Source organism: Schistocerca serialis, chromosome 5 (assembly GCF_023864345.2).
Source record: "Schistocerca serialis cubense isolate TAMUIC-IGC-003099 chromosome 5, iqSchSeri2.2, whole genome shotgun sequence".
Classification (NCBI taxonomy): domain Eukaryota; kingdom Metazoa; phylum Arthropoda; class Insecta; order Orthoptera; family Acrididae; genus Schistocerca; species Schistocerca serialis.
Window position 1 is genome coordinate 794,888,748 of NC_064642.1, and position 18,246 is coordinate 794,906,993.

An 18,246-nucleotide genomic window follows, 5' to 3' on the forward strand; every position below is an offset into this window, starting at 1 on the left:
GTTACACATGTGGGTTACATGCTGGAACAGGAGTGAAAGAGGTTAGTTGATTCTCTTCCTGAAACCAATATGTTACCACTGCAGATGATTAGCAAATGATAGTGAAATGTGTTGTTGCCAGAGTCAAGGCCTGGTCCCATGTTGATTCCTGGGATTTCATTTATTATTTTTTCATACACTTTGTAAGCTGTGGACCTTGAAATGTTACCAGGATACTGAAGAATCTGTGTTGTTTTGGCTGTGCAACCAGTCATCGTTTACTACCATGCACAATATTTCATTTAGGCACCTGGCATCAGGTGAGCCATCAAACACAGATATCGGCTACATACGTTGCTCAATTCATTATCATACTATACGCACTTTGTGCATGTGTCATAATCATAATTGCCAGACCGACCACACTGCCAGCAGGCAATGCCATCAGTGGTGAAAACTCAGATGTCTATTGGGTTGCCGCTCGCTGTGTCCCTTGGCTTACTCTGTTGTGTTCACTGAGAGCAAATCATGGAAATAATAGGATTCCCTGTGTTAGCCAATTGATAGCCACTGGTCTGGCTAAAAGGTTTTGTGCCTGATGTATATTTTTGTTTCATCATATTCAGTTATATGCTCAGTGGATATGTAATGTTCAACAGTGGAAATTTCATTGGTTGCTACACGCAAGTGCTGCATTGATAGTGTACATAATATTTTTCCACTGTATGTGTGATCTGAACTATTATACCGTATCACACTGACAAGGGTTTACATGTAAGGACTGTTCAAAAAGTATCTGACTTTTATTGATAAAATCAATTTTTATGCAGACACAGTTGTTTGACAATAGTCACCTTCAAATTAGTCCCCTTTGACTTCTAAACATCTCTCCCAAAGCTGCTGCCACTTTTGAAAGCATCACAGGAAAGCTTCTTTTGACATGGTGCACAGCTGCTCTGTCGAATTCTGCACCGTGCCTCCCCAGGGGGCTCGCCAGTCTTTGGTGGATTCGTGCTTGGTTGCCACGGGGCCCTAGCCTTTGCAGCAATTTTTCCCTTCCCTGTTGCATGTCTGTCCTGTTGGTATTTTTTTTCCCCTCCCTTGGGGAACATGTCTGGGGTGTTATTGTGAATGTTCAGCATTGTCTGTCGCTGACATAAGAACAGTCTCATCCCTGTTTTTTGTTCCCTTTTCCTTTCTTTGTTTCCCTTCTCCTCTCATTCCTGCGCTTCTTTGTTTGAGGTTCCTCTTTTTCTTCTCCCTCCCTGTGTGCACCTGAAGGCCGGCCTGTGTGTCTTATGCGTAACAGGTGACTGGGTAACATGTGAGTCCCAGCCTCGGGTCAACAGATAGGGTTTGCATATACCAGGGGGTCGCTCCATCTTCAATGGTGTTGCCACATGATACTTAGCCTGGCCGGGCTCTGTGTTGCCGATGCGCACCACCAACAATTTTTCTGCGTTGGACTCCACAGACCGGCAGAACAAGTAAGCCGATGCTTCTGTGGACCCCATGGAGCAGGATTCTCCTGCTTCTGTGCCCTGTAGCAGAGACTCTTCGCAGACTGTCACTTGCTGAGGTGATACCCTTTCGTCACTTCCTCATCATGATTCTCCTCCAGTGGAACATTCGTGGGCTTTGGTCTCACAAAGAGGATTTATAGCTGCTTTTAGCATCGCAGCATCCCCTTGTACTCTGCCTTCAGGATTCAAAATTGTGTCCCCATGACCACTTTGACCTTTCATGTTTCTTCCCAGTTCGTTTTGACCTTCCCTCTGAGGTCAGCATTCCATCTCATGTGAGCATCATGCTGCTCATGCAGGATTACATTCATAGTCAACCCATTTCCCTGACTACTCATCTTCAAGCTGTTGCATTTTGCCTTTTCCTTCCTCACCTGACTTTCTCCCTCTGTACCATTTATGCCCATCCATCATTTGATGTCACGAGGGCAGAGTTCTTTCAGCTTATTGGGCAGCTGCCCCCCCCCCCCCCCCCACATTTCTACTACTCGGTAACTTTAATGTGCATCATCCCCTTTGGGGTACTCTCAGAACCTGTCAGAGAGGTGCCCTCTTAGCAGATCTCCTTAATCAACTCAACTTCTTCTGCTTGGAACACCCACATTCCTTTCAGACTCGTCGCACACCTATTCCTATTTGATCCTATCCTTCTGCACTGCCCAGCTTGGCCGTCATCTTGAGTGGTCCATTCTTTCTGATACCTACTCAAGCGACCATTTCCCATGTGCTGTCCATTTGCTGACTCCTACCCCACCTGAGTGCACACGCAAATGGCAACTTACTAAGGCTGACTGGCGGCTTTACTCCTCCCTGGCGACCTTCGAAGAACAGGATTTCCCCAGTTGTGATGACGAGGTGGGCAATTCTTACTGCTGCAGAACATCCCATTCCTCGCACTTCCTCTTTACCACACCGTGTCCCAGTCCCATGGTAGACTGAGGCATGCCGCAACACAATTTGTGCACTGAGACATGCTCTCTGTATTTTTAATCATCATCCTACAATGGCAAACTGCATTCATTATAAACAGATGTGTGCAAACTGTAGTCGCATTCTCCGGGATAACAAAAAAGCTAGTTGGATTTCATTCACTAGTTCTGTCGTGTGGGCCAACTTCCGACAGCTCTCTGGGACCAAGATCCGTTTGCCAGTTTCCGGCCTGACAGTAGCAGGTGATGTTATTGTGGTCACTATTGCTATCTCCAACACCTTGGGCCGCCATTTTGCGGAAATTTCAAGTTCTTTCCACTACCACCCTGCCTTCCTCCACAGAAACAAGTGGAGGTGGCTCGGGCGATACCTTTCTCATCTCAGAATCGTGAGTGCTACAATGCCGCCATTACTATGAGGGAGCTAGATCATGCTCACAGTTCATCCCGATCCTCTGCCCCAGAGCTAGACGCTGTTCACATTCAGATGTTGCAGTAGCCTACTTTTCTCTTGTGGGCTAGGACTTTCTGCTTAACACGTACAACCACATCTGGGCAGAGGGCACATTTCCCGCACGTTGGCGTGAAGCCACTGTCATACCCATACCTAAGCCTAGTAAGGATAAAAACCTTCCTTCTAACTACTGCCACATCTCTCTCACCAGCTGTGTTCGCAAGGTGATGGAATGTATGATTCATGCCTGGTTGGTATGGTGGCTCACGTCATGCAATTTACTAATGACTGCACAGTGTGGATTTTGAGTGTGGCGTTCTGCAGCTGACCATCTTGTTACTTTGTCCATCAATGTCATGAATGGTTTCCTTTGAAAATCTCAGGCTGTGGCTGTGGTGTTTTGATTTGGAGAAGGCCTATGACACCTGCTGGAGAACTGGTATTGTCCGTACTCTTTACACGTGGGGCTTCCATGGCCATCTGCTCTGTTTCCTTCGGGGATTTTTAAAACACAGAGTTTTCAGGGTGCTTGTGGGTTCTGCCTTTGTCCAGGAAAACTGAGTGTCTCAGGGCTCTGTCCTGACCGTCATCCTCTTTGCTATCGCCATTAACCCTATAATGCCCTGTCTCCTGCCGGGCATTTCCAGCTCCTGTTTTGTTGACAATTTTGCCATCTATTGCAGTTCTCCATAGACCTGTCTCACTGAGGGGTACCTTCAGTGCTGTCTTGATTGTCTTTACTCCTGGAGCATTGACAATGGCTTTTGTCTTTCCACTGACAAAACCATCTGTATGAATTTCTGGTGGCACAAATGGTTTCTCCCATCATCTTTACATGTTGCACCTGTTGCCCGTCTGTTCATTGAAACTATGAAATTCCTGGGGCTCATGCTCAATAGGAAACACTCTTGGTCCTCCATTTGTCTTACCTGGCAGCCCACTGTAAGCAGTCCCTCAAGTCCTACTTGTCAATAGTACTTCCTGGGTGCCAATTGAACCACCCTCTTCTGTTTGTACTGGTGTCTTGTCTGTTTGAAACTTGATTATGGGTGCTTTGTTTATGTGTCTGCATGTCCATCCCTCTTACATTGTCTCGATGCCATCTTCCATCGTGGCATCAGTTTGGTCACTGGCGCCTTTTACACTATCCCGCTTGAGAGTCTGCATGCTGAAGCTGCTGAACTACCACTTTGCTACCGCCATGAGTTTCTTCTCAGCAGCTATGCATGCCATTTTTCTGCCATGGATAGCCACCCATCCTATGCCTCCTTCTTTGATGATTCCATTGATTGCCAGAATGGGGCGTGTCCCTCTTCTCCATTACCTCCTGGAGTCCGCTTTTGACATTTGCTTCGGCAGCTTAACTTCACACTACTTGCAACTTGCCTGGTGGGTGTGAACCCTTCACCACCTTGGCTTCATGAAATGGCCCATGTTAACCTTGGCCTTCATTCACTTCCTGAGTATGCTATTCCAGCCTCGCTGTCGCCTTCAGTTTCACGACCTTTGCATGGAATTTCGCGATAGCACCTGTGTGTACACTGATGGCTCTCAGACTGACCATGGTGTTGGTGTGCCTTCATCATTGGCACCCAAATTTTTAGATGTCGGCTTCCGCCACACTGCTCAGTATTAACAGCTGAGCTCTTCGCCCTGTAGCAGGCCACGGAGTATATCCTGCAACACCGTCTTTTTAATTGTGTCCTCTGCTCAAGCTCTCTAAGCGCCTTTCAAAGTCTTATGTGTGCTGTAAACCACCCATCCGCTAGTGCAACAGGTCCAGGAAAACTGTCACTTGCTCGTCCTTGGTAGAGCCACTGTGAAGTTTATGTGGGTTCCTGGTCATGTTGGTCTGCCAGGAAATGAGGCTGCTGACGCTGCAGCCCCAAGGCTGCAGTCCTTGTACCTCAACCCACTAGTTCCTTTATTCCCTCCAATGATCTCTGTGTTGCTGTCTTTCAGGAGGTGTCCTTTTGGCATCACCATTGGTCCTCCCTTCATGGGAATAAGCTCAGGAACATTAAGCCTCTCCCAGTGGCTAGGACGATCTTCTCTTGGCTCTCGTGCCGGGAGGAGGTCATTTTTAATAGGTTGCGTATTGGGCACTGCCATTTTAGTCATCATCATTTGATAAATGGCACTCCCCCACCACTTTGTACACATTGTGCCCAAGTTTTAAATGTCTGCCACTTCCTAGTGGAATGTCCATTTTTTAACCATTTACTTTCCTGATGGGGTTTGCCATCTGAGTTTATCGGTCATTTTAACAAATGATGCGCAGGTTGTCGACCACATTTTACCTTTTATCCATCAAAGCAATATGCCGAAGGTCATTAAATTTTTAGTTTTGGACCACTGTTACTGTATGGTGTCTTTCATAGCCCTTTCTCCATGTCCTTGTTTTTTGCTATCTTCTGTTATGTCATTTGGGATTAATGTGTAGTCATTTTTTTAACTCCTTTCTGTTTTCATGTTCTGTGGTTTTGATGTGGGCATGTATGACCCCAGTTGTTTCTGCACCCTAAAACAAAACGAAACAAAACAAACAAACAAACAAACAATGCCTTCCCTGTTCTGAAATCTGGACCCTTTTAGGATCAGTTTAGGGGAAAGCCAGAAGTCACTCGGTGTTAGGTGAGGGGAATCAGGAGGCTGACAAAGCACAGCTATGTGGTGTTTGGTCAAAAAGTCTGAATTAATTGAGGATGACAAGTGGGTGCATTATCATGGTGAAGGTGCCAACTGCTTGCTGTCCTCAAGTCTGGCTGTTTGTGTGTCGGTGCTTCACAAAGGCAGTGCAGAACGTCTTGGTAGTACTCATTATTGACATGAGTACTTTCAGGGGTGTTCTTGTGATGGACCATATTATTGGGGTAAAAAATAAAAAGGACAGCATAACTTCCACATTGCTGCAGACCTGCCTCTCTTTTTTGGGTTTCAGGGTTGATGGATGCTTCCATTGCAGTGACTGGAACTTTGTAACTGGATTGTGCCCACAAACTCAAAACTAATCACCAGCATGTCCTGTGTGATCACCAGACAAAGTTGCTTCTGTTCCACTCATTAACAACTTTGCCACAAATTTTGCTGAGACCCTCTTGAGATCCAAATGTTTTGTTAAAATGGAATGGATGGGTCCAGTACTAATTTTAACCTTGTCTGCAAGTTCTCTGATTCTGATTTGTCTTTCCTGTACTGGCAGTGTCCTCGCATTTGTGGATGTTTAGAACCTACCTGACTGTGCTTCACTCGTCACTGATCAGCAGCAGTTTTTGAGATTGGTGTATCATTTCTTTATCTGTGTGGTAGCTATCCCCTTGTCCTCAAACACTTCTTAAATCTTGCTGAGTGTTTCAGCTTTAGAATTGCCGAGCTTAAAATGGAATTTGATGCAATAACATTGTTCCACTTTTTCTGTCGTTTTATCTACAGCACACAATCCGATGACTACCATTTACATGTGTTCACTTATCAACGGTTAGCCAGCTACTGTTTGTTTTTGCAGGTGTGAAAAAAGTGTTTGTCTTGATATGATTCTTGATATCTAAAGTAAAAAAAACATTGGATATTTTTTGAATGGCCCTTTTATACTCCATACTTCTGCAATAACAAAAGTAATCCACTGATCAAGAATGTCGTCAGTCTTGGATGGTGGACAGAAATCCACTGTCACTTGAATTTTAATAGGACCCTGCCTGTCTTGGTAGAGATGTCGCCAACAAACGAAATGAAACTGTGGATTTTGCTGGCTTACTGTCGTCATTGTCAGAGTTTTTTTCTTTTTCTTTAGTTGATGACATCCTTTTGGTCTACCAAATGGAATATCAATTTTTCTTAAAGAGGGCTCTTAGATGGTAGAGTTTCTTAAGCACTCTCTCAGAATCAGAAGACTATTACAACTGGAAGACTAAATATAAATGCATGTGATTGGGCTTACAGTGAACTGAATGACGTTGAGAGCCATCGTCCTGTCTAATCAGAACATCATAGAATGGGAGATAAGCATATTTTTCTGTTGCTATAGTAAACAGGATGGGGTTATGAATTAAGCTGAGATGATGCAAAAACTACATTAACAGGTTCTCTCTGAGGGGTGTCCACTATAAAAGTGTCATGAATATATTGCCAAAGATGTTTTGGCTGAAGAGCTTCTGATTCCAGGACACTTTCCTCAAAACCCTACGTACATAAGATGGCCACTAAGGGTTGGAGGGAGGTGAAGTGGGAGAGGGGCAGCTTCCCACAGAAAAGCTATCATTTTCTTCAAAAAGTGTCTTGTTAAACATTATAGAGGTTGAGGCAGAAGAATGCAAGAATAAGGCTGTGATGTGTACTTGAAATTTGTTGCCAATCGGTCCCAGAACTTTACGAGTCGGGCTGTTGTAAAAAGATAGAACACATCAAAGCTAACTTGGAACAGCTCAGATAACTACGTCTCTTGATGAAGTCCATCAAGTTGCAAATGTGGTATGAACATTTTCTCACAAATGGTTTCAAAAATGACAAAAGATGTTTAGCTAAGTAATATCTATGAGCACCAATATTTCTTGCTCTCGGCTGTAATATTTAGACCCTTGTTATGAATTTGAGTAAGTCTATACAATATGGGTGGAACACAACTCTGTTCTCTTCAGTGCTGTAGTTTATTTTAATTTATTTCTGTTCTTATCTTGTACTTTGTATCCTTTTTTTCCCAAGCCATTTACTGTTTGTTTCTGTACAACTGTCTGCTGATTATTACTTCTTCTATTTGACCAGTAGTAACCCATCCGCATAGATTTGATTGTTATTATTACTATCACTGATCAAATTAAGTTAGAAAAACTTCTACTTAACAGAATATTGACTTTTGTCTATTCCTGTGTACCAGTTTTTTTTTCCAGCTTCCTGTCACTGTTTATTCATGTGTGTACCCATTGCAAAGTACATTATATTTGTGACGCTAACAGTTTTCTTGTATTTTAGGCCTTCAAAATGGGTAAAGTGAAAAGATTGAGGAAGAAATTTCATTTATCAAGAGAGGAGCCTGAAGTAAAAGATGCTGGAAATTTCATTGTCTCCCTGAAGGATGAAACTATCCCACAGAAAACAGATACTTTAACACCCCTCCCAAACATATCAGAGAATAACATTTTTGCTGGAATGGATATAAAATTTGAAGACTTGAAGAAGGACCTCAGTTTTGATGACTCAAGAAGTGTAGTCTCAGTTAGCAAGAGGGAATTCAAAAACCGTATTACATCAAAGAAAGAAAGGAGACTTGCCAGGCATGAGACCTTCATTAGCAGTAAGTAATAAGTGTGAAATACAGTTTTACTATGTTACCTGACCATAAAATTACCAGTTTACTTTCTGAACACTAAGCATTGCGCGCGCGCACGCACACACACACACACACACACACACACACACACACACACAGTGTCATTGTTGATAGTAAATTTCTTCAGTGTATGAATGTGCTGTGAGGCTGTAATTAATATTCCAAACTTCTTAAACAGTCATTACAATGTGTACTCTGTTTGATCTCACATGCAATTTAAAGTACTCCCTCTTGTGTACTTATAAATTTGTTGACAATGGCATCCCCAAAATGTTATTCTGTATTACATGTATGAATAAAAAGGTGCAAAATATATTAAATTATTTCCTTGAAGATGAAATGTATTCTCATGGTAGGAGCAGCTGAATCTAAACATTTTAACAGATCTGCTATGTACTGTTCTTCCTCCAGTTCAACCATACACTGTATTTTGTAAACCCCATAATGCTGGAATAGTTTATTTTTCCAAATTATATAAAGTCCAGTAGTGCAAATCTAGTCACCAATGTTAACCAATATGTTTTTTATTAGTTTATTTGTTGATAGCAATAGAGACTATTGTACAAAGTGTGGTGCTATTTCGCAGTAATGGTTTTTATAGTAATCTGGATTCCTTGAAGGGATTCTAGAAATTGATGAAGAAATCTGTTACAGAAATAAATGCAATTCAAAAGTTGAAGATGGAGGAGAAGGAAAAACGACGACGTCAGAAAAGAGCAGTAATAGGAGATTTAAAGCCTCTAGTTGATTCTCTGCCAGCCATTGAATGTCATAAAAGTAAAGAAAGAAAAAGACCTGCACCTAAGAAGAGATCAGTTCCAAAACTAAAATGGAGGCAGAAAAATATGTAAGACATTATTTCTATTACATTTCTTGCATGGAGATATTTTCAGTAAGCATTTTGTGATGCCTCCCCCTAATTCTGGCTTCAGTACAGGCATGTACTGGTAGCCAAATTTTATCATTTGTGATAGTGTCTGTAGAAACTCGGTTCACCACATAATACTCAACTTGGTAGTTGTAGTAAATCATAAAAAACATACCAGATAGCAAAAATATGTTTTACAAATCATAATTAACACTTTTTATTATAGTTTTAATTCATAGTAGTTTAGAAATCTGTATATAAATTGATAGAAATGCATAGAATATACAAAGCAGTTTAAAACTTGGTTGCCTTTCATGTTATGCAGGACTTACAAAAAATTGCATACTTCTCTAAGGCTGTCATTGGCAGTTTCAGCTCTTTTGAAATTGATTGGGAACAGATGGAGAAGGAAAACTTATTGTGTAACTGTTCTAGAGGCATTTAATAAAATGATTTCAGCATTAGAATTTCAACACTTTCCTCCTGGCTACAGGCACTGCCCTATAGATGGCTGCTGCACATGATCCATTAGTGTGATTTATGGTATCATTTACATCTACATCTACATTTATACTCCGCAAGCCACCCAACGGTGTGTGGCGGAGAGCACTTCACATGCCACTGTCATTACCTCCCTTTCCTGTTCGAGTTGAGTATGGTTCGTGGGAAGAACAAAGCTCAAACCTCTCTAATTTTACATTCGTGATCTCCTCGGGAGGTATAAGTAGGGGGAAGCAATATATTCGATACCTCATCTAGAAACACACCCTCTCGAAACCTGGACAGCAAGCTACACAATGATGCAGGACGCTTCTCTTGCAGAGTCTACCACTTGAGTTTGTTAAACATCTCTGTAACGCTATCACGCTTACCAAATAACCCTGTGACAAAACGCGCTGCTCTTCTTTGAATCTTCTCTATCTCCTCTGTCAACCCGACCTGGTACAGATCCCACACTGATGAACAATACTCAAGTATAGGTCGAACGAGTGTTTTGTAAGCCACCTCCTTTGTTGATGGACTACATTTTCTAAGGACTCTCCCAATGAATCTCAACCTGGCACCCGCCTTACCAACAGTTAATTTTATATGATCATTCCACTTCAAATTGTTCTGTACGCCTACTCCCAAATATTTTACAGAAGTAACTGCTACCAGTGTTTGTTCCGCTATCATATAATCATACAATAAAGGATCCTTCTTTCTATGTGTTCGCAATACATTACATTTGTCTACATTAAGGGTCAGTTGTCACTCCCTGCACCAAGTGCCTATCCGCTGCAGATCTTCCTGCATTTCACTGCAGTTTTCTAATGCTGCAACTTCTCTGTATACTACAGCATCATCCGCGAAAAGCCGCTTGGAACTTCCGACACTATCTACTAGGTCATTTTATATATTGTGAAAAGCAATGGTCCCATAACACTTCCCTGTGGCATGCCAGAGGTTACTTTAACATCTGTAGACGTCTCTCCATTGACAACAACATGCTGTATTCTGTTTGCTAAAAACTCTTCAATCCAGCCACACAGCTGGTCTGATACTCCGTGGGCTCTTACTTTGTGTATCAGGCGACAGTCTGGAACTGTATCGAACGCCTTCTGGAAGACAAGGAAAATGGCACCTACCTGGGAGCCTCTATCTAATATTTTTTGGGTCTCGTGAACAAATAAAGCGAGTTGGGTCTCACACAATCGCTGTTTCCAGAATCCATGTTGATTCCTACAGAGTAGATTCTGGGTTTCCAGAAATGACACGATATGCGAGCAAAAAACCTGTTCTAAAATTCTGCAACAGATCGATGTCAGAGATATAGGCCTATAGATTTGCACATCTGTTCATAATTGGATGCTTTCTCTTTTACAGTTTCATTGTATAATTTTTTCTGAGCATCTCATATTTTTGGAATAAAAGCATTTGGATTAGAACTTGTGGAGCGTAATGTGTTTGAAATTTGTTACAAACATTAAATTAGGTAATAAAATCAATGTTGAAAGGTGTGTGTATCTACTGACAACTGCAGTTCTGCAGTGTTATTCTTTGCTTCTTTTCTCACCTGCTGCTGGCAGTTTGGTAGTTGATTTCTTTCAGTTTATGGCGATATACGTAGAACTGGATCTTGTTTGTTGTTGTTGTTGTTGTTGTTGTTGTTGTTGTTGTTGTCATTAGTTGGAAGACTGGTTTGATATATCTTTCCATGCTAGTCTATTCTGTGCAGATCTCGTCATCTCTGTGTAACCACTGCAAACTACACCAATTTGGACCTTCTAACTGTACTCAAGCCTTGTTCTCCCTCTACAGTTTTTATCCCCACACACTTCCCTCCAGCACGAACCTGACGATTTCATGATGTCTCAGGAAGTGTCCCATTATTGTGTCCCTTCTTTTAATAGAGTTTTGCCTCAAAGTCTTTGGTCGTAAATTCAATCAGCACCTCTTCGTCAGTTATCCAGTCTATTCATGTAATCTTCCACTTTCTTCTGTAGCAGCACATTTTAAAAGCTTCTATTCTGCTCTTGTACAAACTGTTTATTGTCCACTTTTCGCTTCCTTACAGGACTACGGCCCATACAGACATCATTAGAAAAGACTTCCTTACACTTAAATTTGATTAAATGTTAACAAATTTCTCTTTAGAAATGCTTTTTTCCTATTGTCAGTCTGCATTTTATATCCTCTTTACTTCAGCCATTATCAGTTATTTTGCTTCCCAAATAGCCGAACTATTCTGTAACTATTAGTGTCTCATTTTTCTAATCTTATTCATATAGCATCACCTGATTTAATGAGACTACATTCTTTTACCATTATTTTACTTTGGCTTACATTCATCTTATAACCTTTTAGCAAGGCACTGTCCATTCTGTTCAACAGGTCTTCCATGTCCTTTGTCATGTAATAGAATTATAATGTCATTGGCAAGCTCAAAATATTGCATTTCTTCTCCCTCAACTTTAATTCCTTCTCCAAATTTCTCTTTGATCTCTTTTAATACATGCTCAATGAACAGACTGAATAACACCAGTCATGGAAACAACCCTGTCTCACTCCCTTCTCGTCACTGCTTCTCTTTCCTGTTCGTCAATTGTATAACTGTCATCTGGTTACTGTACAAGTTGCGTAAGGGATGCTTAGGTGAAAATGAGACAAACAGAAAAAAATTAAATAAACTGTTCATTATTTCAAACAGAATTGCCATGACAGTTAATACATTTAACCCACTGAGAGACCATACGAGTAATGCCTTCATGGAAAACTGTTTGCAGTTCCTTATGTAACCATGATTGTAATCAGCTTGCACTTCTGTGTAGGAAGCATATCGGTGGTCACAAATGTCTTTCTTCAGGGCTCCAACATTATGGAAATCACGTGGTGAGAGATCGGGACTGTATGGAGGGTATATAAGGGCTTCCCAGTGAAACTTTTGCAGCATAGTCGAAACAACCTTCGCAACATATGGGCAGGCAGAAGAAATGAAATTTGCAGTGATACAATAATGGAAAATATTGATTAGAATGCAAGCAGTTGCAAATGAAAAGTGCTAGTTTGCGTTTGTTCTACAGTATTAATTTTTTTTTTAACCACTTTTTTGATTACAAGGCCATCATCAGACATTTACTTACTGTTGTCGCCAGAGAAGCTACAGTGTTTGTAAATGAGATTGGGAAAGGATGGAATGTAACAATATTAGAGAAGGAAAGTTGCTGCTCACCATATAGTGGAGATGCTGAGTCGCAGATAGGAACAACACAAATATTCTCACAATTATAGCCTTCGGCCATTAAGGCCTTTGTCAACAATAGACAGACACGCACTCACACCTACACTCTCACGCAAACGCAGCTCGCACAGACGACTGCAGTCTCAGGCAAAATAAACCACACTGTAACAGAATTATAGTGTGTGGTTTCAGTTGAACTGTTAACAGAATTATGTGTGGTTTCAGTCGCCTGAGACTGCAGTCATGTGTGCAAGATGCGTGTGTGTGTGTGTGTGTGTGTGTGTGTGTGTGTGTGATGTTGACAAAGGCCTTAATGGACAAAAGCTATAATTGTGAGAATCTTTTTGTTGTGCCTATCTGTGACTCAGCACCTCTGTTATATAGTGAGTAGCAACTTTCCTTCTCTAATATGATTACATTGGAAAAGGAGCTACACATCTAGATTGAACCATACACACAGCAAATGACATCTTTGGCGGTGTGGTGGTAATACAATGTAAGAAGTAAAAAGTCGAACAACAAATAAATATAACGGAAATAAACAGGAAAACTCTTGAACATAATCTGAAAAAGCATGTCTACATAACGGTTTATATTAATAAACAAAATCAGTAAACTAAAATAAAATTAGTACTTGACAATGCTACTTTAAGAGGTATAAAACATGGAGACTAATACACAAATTAATAAAAAGAAAGAATTATCAACTGTAACTACAGAATATAGGAAGAACTGAACCAGTATCAGTAAGATAAACAGAATGAATAAATACAGGAAAATGGTGGAATCTGGGGGAACGTGCAGTAAATGCGATCTTTGAGAGTGAGAGTGTGGTGGTACTGCATTTAAAAAAAAAAAAAAAAAAAATTGAACAGCATACAAATATAAAGGGAGCATTTTTTTTTGGGGGGGGGGGGGGCGTCAGTGAGTTAGTACTGTTGTTTGCAGCAGATGCCTAGAGACCATATTGATCATCTGGAAATGACTGCATGCTTTTTAGGTAGATACAATGCATTTGCCTCTAAAAAGACAGTGTGAAATTCTGTTGCATTCTCCTCAGGTTACCTGTGAGCCATAACCTTCACTTACTGTTAGTTAACTGGTGTTGTGGGCTGCAGGCAACCACTACAAGGTGGATCTTGAGTATTTTGTCTCTCACAATAGCACTTTGTATGTTCGAGTGATGTTATATGGTATATGTTGAATCATGGCAGCTTTCCATTTTGTGATAAATTGCCAATGGACAAAGGGTCTAGCCTTGATAAGACCCTTCAAGGCATGTTGACACACATAACAGTGTACAGAGGCTGCATTGTCCCATTCACAGTTAGAGATGCTGCACATACTATTGAACCACACTCAGAATGCTAGATTACTTTTTCATTTGTTAAATGTGTGGGTGCACGTAATGATTTCTTGTGGCCAAAAGAGTATTAAGAAAGAGGCATTCAACCATCATAGTAGTAGAGTTCCGCTTAACAGGAGTGTAATGCCACCAGTAGCCAATCAAACAAAACTCACACACTATTTCTATGTCAAAGTGCATGTTATAAGGATAATGCATTTTTCATTTGATAAAAGGGCGAACTAAAATTTTGGTGGTGTGCCAGCTGGGATAAGTTGATGGATAAATCTGCTAGATTACCAGTGTGGCAGAAACAGTTGATTATTCTCATGTTTCTTTATCCTTTATCTGATGTTGTTATGGTTAAGGCACTTGATTCATATTTATTACATGTGGGGTTAGATATCTTCCAGCCTATCCTCAGCCATGGTTTGCTATATCATTTCTGGCAAATGCAAAAAACAGTCTGAGGCCATTGTTGGTTTCCATTTCTAGTCTCATTCATCTGAGCTGGTGCTCCATGTCAAATGACTTCTAAATTGAAAAGGTGTTAAACTCTCTTTTGACAATGTACAAAAAGGATAGATTGCTATTCACCATATAGAGATGTTGAGCCATAGACAAGCACAACAAAAAGACTGCTAAAGATTTGAGTTTTTGGCCCAAAGGCCTTCTTCTAACATAGAAAACACACAGACATGTATGTGCACGCGTGTCCTCCCCCCTCCCCCCCCCAACTCCACAACCCCTGTGCCCCCCCCCCCCCCACAAACACACACACACACACACACACACACACACACACAGGTATGTATATATGTTCATGCAAGCACAACTCGCACACACATGACCACAGAGTCCGGCCTCGTTTACCAGAGACGTGTGTGTGTGTGTGTGTGTGTGTGTGTGTGTGTGTGTGTGTGTGTGTGTGTGTGTGCGCGCGCGTGTGCGCGTGTGTTCCCTGCATTAGGAGGCCTTTTGACTGAAAGCTGACATGTTTAGCAGTCTATTTGTTGTGCCTGTGTGCAACTCAACATCTCCTCTGTCTGGTGAGTAGCATCTGCTCTTTTCATAATAGTACCGTTATTCCATCCTGGATTTTCCATTCTTTAAACTGTCTTCCCTTCCATTCTTTTTATTTACAAATTTGACAAAGCAGTGCAAGACATAAGCTGAAACAAGACCATTGGAGTTGATGACATCTCTCTGAATTGTCGAGATCCTTGAGAGAGCCAGCCATGAGGGCAAGTATATGAGAAAGGTGACAGCCCCTTCGACTTCAGAAAGAATTTAATAAATCCAATTTCAAAGAAGGCAGGTAGTAAAGGGTGTGAATATTACCAGAACATTACCATTAGTCATAGTTGCAAAACACTGAAGCAATTTATTTACAAAAGACTGGAAAGAAACTGGTAGAAATCAACCTCGAGGATAATAAGTTTGGGTTCCAGAGAAATGTAGGAAAATACCAGACAATACTGATCCTATGACTTATTTTTAGAAATACACTGAAGAAAGATAATCTATTTTCATAGCATTTGGAGATCTACTTCTACACTGTAGAAGCCATCTTAGGGGGTGTGGCACAGATTATTTCTGGTACCCTTATCGCCCCCTTTCCTCCCCTCCCCCTTCTCTCTCCCTCTCTCTCTCTCTCTCTCTCTCTCTCTCTCTCTCTCTCTCTCTCTCTCTGTCTCTCTCTCTCTCTGTTATCCCTCTTCCATATGGAAATGGCACATGCTGCAATCATTTTGCATGGCATATGTGGAAGGAAGCAATATGTTGCCCTACTCTTCCCAGAATATGCTCTCTTGGAATGTTAATAGTAAACCTCTCCATGATGCACACCACCTCTCTTGTAGTGCCTACCACTGGGGTTTGTTGAGTATCTTCGTAACACTCTTGCACTTACTAAATGATCCCATGATAAAACATACTGCTTTTCAGTGGAGCTGCTTCTATTTTGTCTATTAATCCAATGCAGTAAGGATGTCAGACTGATGAGCAGTATTGAAGAATATGTTGAACTTTGTTTTGTAAGCCACTTCTTTCATGGATGAATTATGTTCTTTCAGTGGATCTCAGCCTGGCATCTGCTTTTCCTACAGTTTGTTTTATGTGCTCATTCCACTTTTGATCGCTCGGAATGATTACTTCTAGGTATTTTTCAGTAGCTGCTGTTTCTAATAATTTGTCACCAACAGTGTATTTGTGCAGCAGTAGATTTCTTTGCATAATTATGTGTGATAAGGTACATTTATTTTGGTTCAGGATCAACTGCCACTCCCTGTACCAGTCATTGATCCTCTGCAGATCATCCTGCAATTCGCTAAAGTCTTCTGGACTTAATGTCTCCTTATAAGCAACCACATCATCTGCAAACAACTGTACGGAAAAGGTTATCCACTAAATCATTTACATGTATTGTAAACAGTAACAGTCCTATCACACTTCCTTGGGGTACTCCTGATATGATCTTTATATCTGTTAATTTTATTCCCTGAAGAGGGATGTGTTGGCTTCCCTCTGCAAGAAAGCCCTGAATGCATTCACAGGTCTGATCTGATGTTCAGCTAGCTCATATTTTGTTCACTAAGTGACAGTGTAGAACTGTATACTGTATCAAATGCCTTTCTGAAGTCAAGTAACATAGCATCAGTCCGGGTGCTTATGTCTACAGCTAGAGAAATCTTTTGATAATATTGACTGGAATACCCTCTTCATATTTTAACTGTGCTACCTTTAGAATTTCAGAGAGTGAAAAGTTAGTTACAATATGTACAGAAACTAGACTGCAATTACGAGTTGAAGGACATGAAAAGCAAGCAGTAGTTGAAATGGCAGTAAGAAGGGTTGTGACTTATCCTCAGTGCTATTTAAGTTGTACATCTAAATAGCAGCAAAGGAAACAATGGAGTATTTTGGAAAGGGAATTAAAGTTAAGGAAGAAGAAATAAAAACTTTGATGTCATCCAGTGACATGTAATTCCATCGGAGACAGCAAAGGACTTGGAAGATCAGTTGGACAGAATTCATAATATCTTGGAAAGTGGTTATAAGATAAATGTCAACAAAAGTAAAACAGTGGTAATGGAATGCAGTCTAATTAAGTCAGGAGATGCTGAGTGAATTAGATTAAAAAATGACACACTGAAAGCAGTAGATGAGTTTAGCTTTTTGGACAGCAAAATAACTTACTATGGCCAAAAAAAGAGGATATAAAAAGCTGACTGATAATCGGAAGAAAAGAATTTCTAAAAAGGAGAAATTTATGCACTTTCAGTATAAATTTGAAGAGTTTGGAAGTTTTTTCTGAAATTATTTGTACTGAGTGTACCTTGTATGGAAGTGAAACAAGGATGATAAATGACTCTGACAGAGAGGGAACAGAATCTTTTGAGATGCAGTGCCTCAGAAGAATGCCAAACATCAGATGGGTAGATCGAACAAGTAATGAAGAGGTATTGAATCAAATTTGAGGGAACAGAAATTTATAGCGTAACTTGATTAAAAGAAGTAACTAGTTGAGAGGACGCTTTCTGAGACATCAAGGAATTGTGTCGATTGTTGTACGTATGCAAAGATGAAGAGGCTTGCACAGAATAGACATTGTGGAGAGCTGCATCAAACCAGTTTTAGGACTGAATACAGCAACATGTGTTTCCAGTTTGTAACACTTATCTTTTGATTTACGAGTTTTCAGTAGACCATTGTCAGTACTCTTCAATCTTATTTATTTCTGATGATGTTCATAGAGTTAGTCTTTCAGTCATGATTTACAATTCTGCATAATTTTAATTCTTGAAACAGTTTGTGATTTTTTTTCAGTGCCTTTAGTCTTTACTCTGTCCAATTTATTGCCCCCAACTCACACTTTTTGTCTGATTACATTTCACTGTACATAGCTCTAGTCGTTCATCTTTTAACAACTGATGCCGTCTTTTCCATGTAATGTAAGACGTAGTCTTTGTCCTGATTAGTAGTGAAGTAGCTTTCATCGTGACTATATGCTCTCTATCCATAGACTTACAGGGCCAATACAGAAATCAACAGAAAATATTACAAAATTATTGTTTTACTTGAAATGTTTTAGTATCAAAGGTA

At 40.7% G+C, this 18,246-nt stretch overlaps 1 protein-coding gene across 1 annotated transcript in view; it reads left to right on the top strand.

Annotated features, from left to right (window-relative positions):
• Positions 1 to 18,246, top strand: part of LOC126481025 (ribosome biogenesis protein SLX9 homolog) — a 75,129-nt gene that overhangs the window by 27,434 nt on the left and 29,449 nt on the right. The window contains exons 2-3 of the mRNA XM_050104488.1: positions 7,851 to 8,172; positions 8,863 to 9,055. Coding sequence (XP_049960445.1) covers positions 7,860 to 8,172; positions 8,863 to 9,055 — 506 coding nt within the window. The 5' untranslated portion in view covers positions 7,851 to 7,859. The remainder of the gene's footprint in view (positions 1 to 7,850; positions 8,173 to 8,862; positions 9,056 to 18,246) is intronic.